Genomic DNA, 8675 nt, shown 5'->3' with positions numbered 1-8675 from the left:
TAAAAATGGCGGAATGTCATTTGAAAAAAAAAAAAAAAAGAATCTGCGCATGCGTGCTACGTGTCGGTACTGACAGCTGACAGTAATAATAAACAATAATGCACAAGTGTCTAATCAGCAAATAAGATTTTTTATTATTTTATTTATTCACGTGGCAGAATATTAAAAATTATTGGAAGAAAAAAATTGTTTTAGATATTTTAAAAATAATCATGCATTTTGCTGAAGTCTTGAGGAAATTCGATGCTTATCCAAAGACACTTGAAGATTTTAGGGTTAAAACTTTTAGCGGTGCAATAGGTATTTATTTTAATTATTTTATTATTTATTTAGTTAATTATTGTTTATTAAAAATTTTTTTATTTTTCAGTGACAATAATTAGTTCCATAATAATGGTAATGTTATTTATTTCTGAATTAAGGGACTTTTTAACTCCAAATTTAGACGAAGAATTATTTGTTGACACTTCCAGAGGATCAAAGTTAAAAATAAATTTAGATATTATTATACCAAGAATTTCATGTGATTGTAAGTAATTTTAATTAATTATTTTTTTTTTTTTTTTAATTAACAAATAAATTAATTTCTTAAAAATGTCAACAGTCATGATACTAAAGTTAGGCAACATTTTTAATTTTTTAATAATTAAATAACAACAAAAAAATATTTTTAAAAAATTAAACTTACAGTTTTTTACAAGGGAAATTTATTTATTTATTTTTTTTTTTTTTTAATCATTTTTGTCGATAAAAAAAAATTCTAAAAATTTTTAAATGTCGGCTATCTTAATTTTCATCAATTTTTTGTGATTAAAATTATTAAATATCCGCTTAATTAATTTTAATTAATATTTATTAAATGAAAATTAAAGTTAGCAATCACTTCACCATTTAAAAAAATTTTTTTAATACCCAAACTTGTTAAAAAAAATTATTTAAATTAACAAGATTAATTTTTAAATTTTTTAAATAAATAAAAATTGTTCTTTACATTTTTTTTTTTTACTAGTATTGTCATTGGATGCAATGGACACAACGGGAGAGCAACATTTACAAATAGATCATAATATTTATAAAAGAAGATTAAATTTAGAGGGTGCTCCAATTGAAGATCCCAAAAAAACAGATTTAATGGACACTAAAATCGACCGTAAATTAGAAAATAATGTAATTATAAAAATAATTATTTTAATAATCTTTAATAATAAAATAATAATGATAATAATAAATTTTTCAGACTGTGGAAACGACAACAGTATCCTCATGTGGATCGTGCTACGGTGCTGAAGATGAAGCTCAAAATATAACGTAACTATGAAGTAATTTTAGTAATAATAAATATTAATTTTTTTTATTAATTACATTTTAATTTATTTAGGTGTTGTAATACATGTGCTGATGTAAAACACGCGTACTTGGTCCGTCAATGGGCGTTCCCAGACCCGTCGACGATAGAGCAGTGTAAAAATTCCGGGTCTCTGGACAGAATTAAAAATGCCTTCGAGGAAGGCTGTCAGATCTACGGATCTATGGAGGTTAATCGGGTCGGCGGTAGCTTTCATATATCACCAGGAAATAGTTTTTCAATTAACCATGTGCATGGTAATTATTTTTATACTTTATACCAATTTTTAAATTTTATTAAATTTTTTTAAGTCAGAAAATTTTTCTAAAATTCAACAGAATTTTTTTATCACTAAAAAAAAATTTTTTTTTAGTAATCTGTAATTAAATTATTTATAATTTCAGTTCATGATGTCCAACCATACGCTTCAAATCAATTTAATTTAACTCATAAAATCCGTCATTTGAGTTTTGGAGTTAATATTCCCGGAAAATCAAATCCTATTGACAATACAACTGTGATAGCTGACCAAGGTAAGTAAAATTTAATATATTATTCTTATTAAAATTAATTAAAATATTTCTGGCAATTTTATTCGACTTGGTAACATTTCTATACTTAAAAATAAGTAATTTAAAGGCCTAATTATTTTTATTTATCAACTATTTTTATTTTATTAATTCTCGAACAAATTAATCAGTACTCTAATAAATCAATTTTTATTTAATGAACATTTAAAAAAAATAATGACAAGTTATTTTGTTTATAAATTAATTTAACATCTAATACCGGTACCGATGGCCATGAATGTACCGAAAGTACCACCGCCTTGGATCATTGTTTTTCCAACACTATGCACTAGTTCTCTTCCTCTCATTCCAAACCTTTAAAAAAAAAATTAACAAAATTTTAATTATCCAAAAAAAAAAAAAAATTATTGAATTTATTAAAAAAATTTCTATGTTTAGAATTTTTAATAAAAATAATTAATTATATAAATAAATGAACTTTGAACTGATGATAAAAATTAATTTAATAATTTTTTTAACAAATAAATTATGAAAAAAATTTTTAAATATTAAAAAATTACCTGAGAGCAGAAAAACCTCCAAATAATGCACCCGATGCCATGCCAACACAAAATCCAATGCCAAAACCCATTTTCATTCTATCCCAGCATGAAGGACCTTGTTGATAATTTCCTACAGGCACTGGCATTTTTATCTAAAAAAAAAAAATTTATTCAATAAATATATAAATTACTTAAACTACAAAAAATTTATGAGTTTTTAATTTTTATTCCAAATTAATTTTTGAGAAACTGAATTAAAACACTTTTTACATAATTAAATTAATTAAATTAATAAAAATAAACTTACTTAGATTTTTTTATTTAAAATTATTTAATAAATAATTTTTGGCTTAATCAATTAAAGTTTGTGATGAAATTTTGGAGGTTATTTCAGATAGTCGCCATCTTACTTTTATTCGAGTAGTCGATTTTAAAAGTATCGATTATTGAGAATTTTTATTTTTTAAAAATGCGCGCGGCATAGTTCAATATTTTTACAAAACTGAAGTCAGCTGACTAATAATTTCTTTATTAAATATTAAGTCTAAAATATTTTTAAAATTTTAATTAATCTAACTTAACCTCTAAATAATTTTCTACAAGTCAAAAAAAATTAATAAATATATTTTATCACAAATTTAATAAAATAAAAATTAGATATTAAATAGTTAATTTAAAATTACAGGAGCAATGATGTTTCAACACTACATAAAAATAGTCCCAACGACCTACTACCGTAGCGATGGCGCCCAGTTGCAGACAAACCAATTTTCCGTGACCCGGCTCTCCCGAAAAATCTCCGGAATGAATGGCGAGTCGGGAATGCCCGGCGTGTTCTTCAGCTACGAGCTCAGTCCACTAATGGTAAAATACACCGAGAAAACAAAGTCCTTCGGGCACTTTGCGACAAACATTTGCGCGATAATCGGCGGAGTCTTCACAGTAGCCGGGTTTGTCGACACTTTTCTCTACCACTCAGTGCGCGTAATACAAAAGAAACAAGAACTAGGTAAATTAGGATAGTCTTTTTAAAAACTTTCATGTAAATGTTTGCATTTTAATAAAAGATTTTTAAAATAATTCCACTTGTGGAATTTATTTACAAAATATTAATTTTTTTTATACTGAAATCAGCTGACAGCTGATTTTTATAATTAAAAACAATTTTTTTTTAAAATAAATTATGACACCAAAATTAAATGTCATAAAAAGAATAATTATTTTAATTAAAAAAAATTTTTAACAATTTTAAGTGTCCAAAAAATGACAGCTGTCTGCTAAATTCACACCATTAAAATTTATAACACGGAAATCAGCTGACAGATTTACAGAACTTTTTTTTTTTTAATTAAAAACAATTTTTCTTAACAGATTGTGCGGTAAAATTAAATTTCATAAAAAAAAAATAATTATTTAAATTTAAAGAAAATTTTTTTTAGAAATTTTAAGTGTCCAGAAAAATGACAGCTGTCTGAAAGCTTCACAGGATTGAAAAGTAAGGTTATAAAACTATTTAATAATTTTCCAAGTTCTTAAAATCTCAACCAAGTCACCATAGCTCAAAAAAATCATAATCCTCTCAACAAATTTCTTCGGAATCAATTTTTGGAACACAATTTCAAACAAATACCCGAAAATAACATTCGAATTGTCCGTAGTGAGCAAGCGTCGCCTTTGGTAAATCTTGTTCAGCCGCCATTTCAAGATGTCCCCATAAATGGCAAAATAATTGTTGAACCGATACTCGATCAGATCTTGCAAGTCCTTGAGATGTAAGTTAGTGGCAAGTGTGTGACAACACCCCAAAATTTTATCTACAGTAATGCTAGACCATGCGCAGATCTTGGTGCGCTTCATCAGTTCCAGTTCCCTCTTGCAGAGGTCCAGGAACTGCGAACTGCAGAGCGTGGTAATCTCTGGAGCAACGTAAAGCCCAGCGGCTTGGAGTTTGGTCGCATGTTCAACGAGCAGCGCACTGATTCTGTCTCTTGTTTTAGGATCACCCGCCCACACATCACAGCAGAACTCGATGATGTTCCTGTCGTTCGCGGTTCTGACGTTGATGTCAGCGCCAGCTGCTAGCAAGGTCTTCAAAAGCTTGGAGTTGAGCCTGATGGCGAGGTGGAGGGGCGTGAAGTTGTTTATCACCGAATTGAGGTTAGTAGCCGGCATCATCAGCAGAATTCTGAGCATGCGCTCTTGGGATTTCATAATCGCTACGTGGAGCGCAGTCAGATGGAACTCCTCGACTGGAATGTAATTCAGCAGGTCGGTTTTAACATAACATTGCCTGACCAGCGCGTTGACATCAGCGCCCCTCTGGATCAGCTCATGGGCAATTTCCTCTCTGCCTAGGGCCACCGCGTAAACCAGCGGAGTTCCCTGCTCCAGCGCCTGCGCATTTAAATTCGCGCGCTTGCGGCACAGCAGCTTCACCAGCGCCTCCTGGTTCGCTTCAACAGCGATGTGCAGCGGCCGCCTTCCCAAGTTCGATTCCGGGTTGCTGACGTTGTAGATGTCGGAGATGTTAATATCCGCTCCGGAGTCGATCAGCAGCTCCGCCATCTCGAGCTTCCCTTGGTAGCACGCCAAGTGCAGCGGCGTCCAGTGGAGCATGCACTCTCTTCTGTTTATAGGAACTCCGAGGGAGATTAATTTCTTCGCGATGCTCAAGTTTGTTCCGCATCTGTGCACTGCCAAGTGCAGAACCGTTCCGTTCGCTGTTCCCTCCAGCGACACCTTGCGGTACACCAAGTAGTCAAATAGCTCCTCGTCCCAGTTCCAGATCGCGATTTCCAGCAACGTTGGGCTCGTTAGTGACCCGTACGCCATCTTGAAATTGGCGTTCAGGTTTGTCAAAAGACCATTTGACTCGAGATTTAGCACGAATGGCTTGGTTATTTTTTCTATTGGAACGTAAAATTTTTCCGTCTGCATTTTTTTTATTTTTTATCACACTTTTTAGGCTAGAAAAGTCTTCACACGATTGATCCTCACTCAACTGAAAAAATAAATTATCACTTCAAAACTTATATACTCCTGAAGCTTCTAAAAATTATTACCTGGGTCTAAATTTTAAGAACTGGAGATTTTACTGATTTAATGAGTTTTTAATTTTAAGGTTGAGAAAAAAATTATACATTGGCAAGATAGGTTTTATGAAAACTATTAATGACTCGGTTTACTTAAGCGTGTCATTAAATCTTTTGTTCGTAGAAATTACTTAAATAGTATAATTGTCTGGCTAAAGTAAGTCCCTTGAAGAATTTAATTTTAATATAGGTAAAAATTCCAATTGTTGTTTTTTTTTAAATACTTTGGGTTTTTTCCAGGTAATTATTTTTTTTTAGAGGTTTGATGTGTTGATCTGGATTTGGAGCAACTCTGTAGTTATAGAAAATTTTTTCAAAATTTTGGGATGCAAAATATTAATTTTTGAAACTTAGGTACACCCTTTTGAAGAATTGATATTTGTTTAGGACTGAAGGCACTTACTAACTTTATTGAAATTTATGAGACTGTAATTATAGCAAGGATTTCTTAGAATTTTAAGGTAAGTATAATTCTATTATTTAGAAATTTACATTTGGATTTTTTATTTAATTTTTCTCAACTATCAAATTATTAAAAAAAATTTTTTTAATTAATCAGCTGTTAGTTTCGATTAAAAAATTAAATAATATTTATTACCTGTTATAATTTGTCCTTAAAAAGAAATTTTTATTACAATAATAATTTTTTTTGGTTGTATTTTTATTATTTTTTGTTTTTTTTATTAAATTTTTACGTTTAGATTTTTTATTTAATTTTTTTCACTAATAAAATTACTAAAAAAAATTTTTTTAATTAATCAGCTGTTATTGTTAATTAAAAATTAGAAAATATATAATAATTATAATTTTTTGGTTTGTATTTTTATTTTATTTATTTTTTTTTTTTTCAGGTTTTCTATTTTACCAACAGCGGGCCACGATTAAAATGAAAAATAAATTATTATGAATTCATTTTAATTAAAATTCAATTAAAAAAAAATTTTTTTTAGTTCTAATTTAATTAATAAAAAAAAAAATTTTTTTTAATGTTGGCTAATTTTAGTAACATAAAAAAAAAATAAATTAAAATTGTCAGCTGACTTCAGTATTATCCACAGGATTCACTATAACCTAAAAATCACAACAAACTACAATTAACGTCCAGTGTCTGTAAAATAATTTAAAAAAAATTATTAAAATGACAGCTTGTATAAAAAAATTGTCATACTTAAAATTAAAGTCAATATTGACATCTTTAAAGAGTTTAAAGCAAGTATCACCACAAATAAGAAGCCTGTCAGCTGTAAGTACACCTTTACAAGAACTAAACCACATTGATACTGTTAAACCGGTGAACACTGACATAAACCTGGTGGAATACCCGGAGCTCGATCAAGATGAATATTTATCCGATGAAGTAGTCTCCAAGATGAAGATCCCCGGTGCGTTGGACCCTAGTACAGAAGATTTGTCTTATTTAGCGCCGGAGCTGAAGCCCACGTTTAATTTTGCGGCTTATGCGAATCAGTCGCCGACTATTCAGGAGCTAGTTAAGCTCGGGGTTCAGCTGTGGCGAATTGAGAGTAACCAAGAGAGCATGGCGTGTATTTTAAAGAGAAATTTTGAGGATATGAAGCCTTATATTCAGTTTTTGCACGATTGCGGGGTTCCTCCGGAAGAAATTGGCAGGTAGATAAATTTTAATTATTTTTTTAACAAATAAATTGTAGTAAAAAAAATTGACAGAAATTTAAAAAATTAAAAAATGCAATTTATAAAAAAAAAATTGTAAATTGACAGCTAAATTAAATGAAAATTAATTTAGCATTTATTTAATCATCTAAAAAATTTTATAACAAATTGATTGTGGCAGAAAAAAAAAAAATTGATAGAAATTTAAAAAAATAAAAAATGTAATTTTTTTAAAATAATTTTTTTATTAAAAAAAAAAAAAATTAAAAAATTGTCAATTGACAGCTAAATTTAATGACAATACTAAAATTAACATTTGACATTTGACAATTTTTAATTTTTTAAATCAATAAAAAAATTTTTTTAATTTTCTATTTATCAAAATTTTTTTTTCAGTAATTATTTTCATTAAAAAAAAATTATAAAAATTTTCAGGTTCATCACCAAGAACCCTAAAATTTTTGAGCAGGATATGGACGACCTCAAGACCCGGATCAGGTACCTCAGAGCTCATAATTTTACCCGGGATAACATTGCAAGGATTGTGACAGCTCATCCGCCCTGGCTCAGCTTTCCCACCAAGTTTATTGACAAGAGGCTCGGGTTTTTTCAGAGGGAGTTCATGCTCACTGGAGAGCAAGTTAGGTATGAGATTAAATTTTTTTAATTTTATTTTTAAAAAATTAATTTTTTAAAATTTGTATCAAATTTTTTATTGCCACAATTTTTTTGTTAGGCTTGTCACCTTGAGGAAGCCCGCTTTGATCACTTTCAAGGGCCACCCATTAAGGGAGAATATCTTTTGTGTCAGGGAACAAATGGGTTTCTATCCTGGCGAGATGAAGGCTATCTTGATGAACAAGCCTGCTGTTTATACAACAGGTTTTATTTATACAACATTTGTTTTATTAAATTAAATTAAATTAACAATTTGTAAATTTTTTAAATTTTTTTTCCAAAAAAAATTATTCATGATGATATTTTTATTTTTTCAGAACGAAGGCTTACACTGCTAAGCTTCGAGTATGTCCACAATGAAATGATGATCTCTCATGACATAATTGCACAGATGCCATTGATCCTTCGAACTAATCTAGATAGAATTAAAAGTCGACACTTGTTCCTTAAGGCGCTTAAACGGGACCAGTATGACCCGACAAAACCACTATATGTATCTCTTGATGATATTGCTAGTCCTACGGACCATGTTTTTTGTTGTAAATCTGCTAGAACTTCTATTGAACTCTATGATATGTTTTTAAGATCTTTATAAAATGTTAATTTCTAAGGAATATATTTTAAATGTAAAAAATTAATTTTTGTGACACTTAAATCAGCTGATTGATATTTTTCTTTCAGTTTTAATTTTTAATTTCAAATTTATTATGAATAAAATTGTTTAAAAATTAAATGTCAACTGATTTTTATGAATTTAAATATTTAATTAATTAGAAAAAAAATTTTTCTAATTTATTAAAAAAAAATTTTAATTCAATTAAAATTAAAAAAATTTACAATTTAAATTTTCCCGCTA

At 28.9% G+C, this 8675-nt stretch overlaps 4 protein-coding genes across 4 annotated transcripts; 2 read left to right on the top strand and 2 right to left on the bottom strand.

The window, feature by feature from the left end:
* Positions 1-82: 82 nt before the first annotated feature.
* On the top strand, positions 83-3445 carry LOC141527880 (endoplasmic reticulum-Golgi intermediate compartment protein 3). The gene is made up of 7 exons (XM_074243605.1): positions 83-300; positions 371-529; positions 1010-1167; positions 1238-1308; positions 1379-1602; positions 1750-1878; positions 3103-3445. The coding sequence occupies exons 1-7, from the start codon at positions 213-215 to the stop codon at positions 3438-3440; spliced, it is 1167 nt and encodes a 388-aa protein (XP_074099706.1). The 5' UTR covers positions 83-212; the 3' UTR covers positions 3441-3445.
* Positions 1991-3071, bottom strand: LOC141527904 (reactive oxygen species modulator 1). Its single transcript, XM_074243644.1, has 3 exons — positions 2725-3071; positions 2436-2569; positions 1991-2229 (listed from the first exon to the last, which is right to left on the bottom strand). Exons 2-3 carry the CDS (start codon positions 2561-2563, stop codon positions 2121-2123), a joined length of 237 nt encoding a protein of 78 aa, XP_074099745.1. The 5' UTR covers positions 2564-2569; positions 2725-3071; the 3' UTR covers positions 1991-2120.
* A 477-nt stretch (positions 3446-3922) lies between the features above and the next one.
* On the bottom strand, positions 3923-5627 carry LOC141527874 (uncharacterized). The gene has a single exon (XM_074243598.1). It carries the CDS (start codon positions 5352-5354, stop codon positions 3927-3929), a length of 1428 nt encoding a protein of 475 aa, XP_074099699.1. The 5' UTR covers positions 5355-5627; the 3' UTR covers positions 3923-3926.
* Positions 5628-5835: 208 nt separating this feature from the next.
* Mterf3 (mitochondrial transcription termination factor 3) lies at positions 5836-8552 on the top strand. The gene is made up of 5 exons (XM_074243606.1): positions 5836-5970; positions 6361-7138; positions 7577-7786; positions 7878-8023; positions 8137-8552. The coding sequence occupies exons 2-5, from the start codon at positions 6648-6650 to the stop codon at positions 8412-8414; spliced, it is 1125 nt and encodes a 374-aa protein (XP_074099707.1). The 5' UTR covers positions 5836-5970; positions 6361-6647; the 3' UTR covers positions 8415-8552.
* The last annotated feature ends 123 nt before the right edge of the window (positions 8553-8675 follow it).

Source organism: Cotesia typhae, unplaced genomic scaffold (assembly GCF_013202065.1).
Source record: "Cotesia typhae breed Kobodo isofemale line unplaced genomic scaffold, CoteBio_Ctyphae contig_413, whole genome shotgun sequence".
In the NCBI taxonomy this organism is placed as follows: Eukaryota; Metazoa; Arthropoda; class Insecta; order Hymenoptera; family Braconidae; genus Cotesia; species Cotesia typhae.
This window is presented reverse-complemented; position numbering and strand designations above follow the sequence as displayed.

Excerpts from the sequence above, each read along its gene's own strand:
- Mterf3 (XM_074243606.1), top strand. The coding sequence starts at position 6,648 with ATGACAGCTTGTATAAAAAAATTGTCATACTTAAAATTAAAGTCAATA. Across the intron at positions 7,139-7,576 it reads CCTCCGGAAGAAATTGGCAG|GTTCATCACCAAGAACCCTA; the intron begins GTAGATAAATTT and ends AAAAATTTTCAG. Across the intron at positions 8,024-8,136 it reads GCCTGCTGTTTATACAACAG|AACGAAGGCTTACACTGCTA; the intron begins GTTTTATTTATA and ends TTATTTTTTCAG.
- LOC141527874 (XM_074243598.1), bottom strand. The coding sequence starts at position 5,354 with ATGCAGACGGAAAAATTTTACGTTCCAATAGAAAAAATAACCAAGCCA.
- LOC141527904 (XM_074243644.1), bottom strand. The coding sequence starts at position 2,563 with ATGCCAGTGCCTGTAGGAAATTATCAACAAGGTCCTTCATGCTGGGAT. Across the intron at positions 2,230-2,435 it reads GGAGGTTTTTCTGCTCTCAG|GTTTGGAATGAGAGGAAGAG; the intron begins GTAATTTTTTAA and ends TTTTTTTTAAAG.
- LOC141527880 (XM_074243605.1), top strand. The coding sequence starts at position 213 with ATGCATTTTGCTGAAGTCTTGAGGAAATTCGATGCTTATCCAAAGACA. Across the intron at positions 530-1,009 it reads ACCAAGAATTTCATGTGATT|TATTGTCATTGGATGCAATG; the intron begins GTAAGTAATTTT and ends TTTTTTTACTAG. Across the intron at positions 1,603-1,749 it reads TTCAATTAACCATGTGCATG|TTCATGATGTCCAACCATAC; the intron begins GTAATTATTTTT and ends TTATAATTTCAG.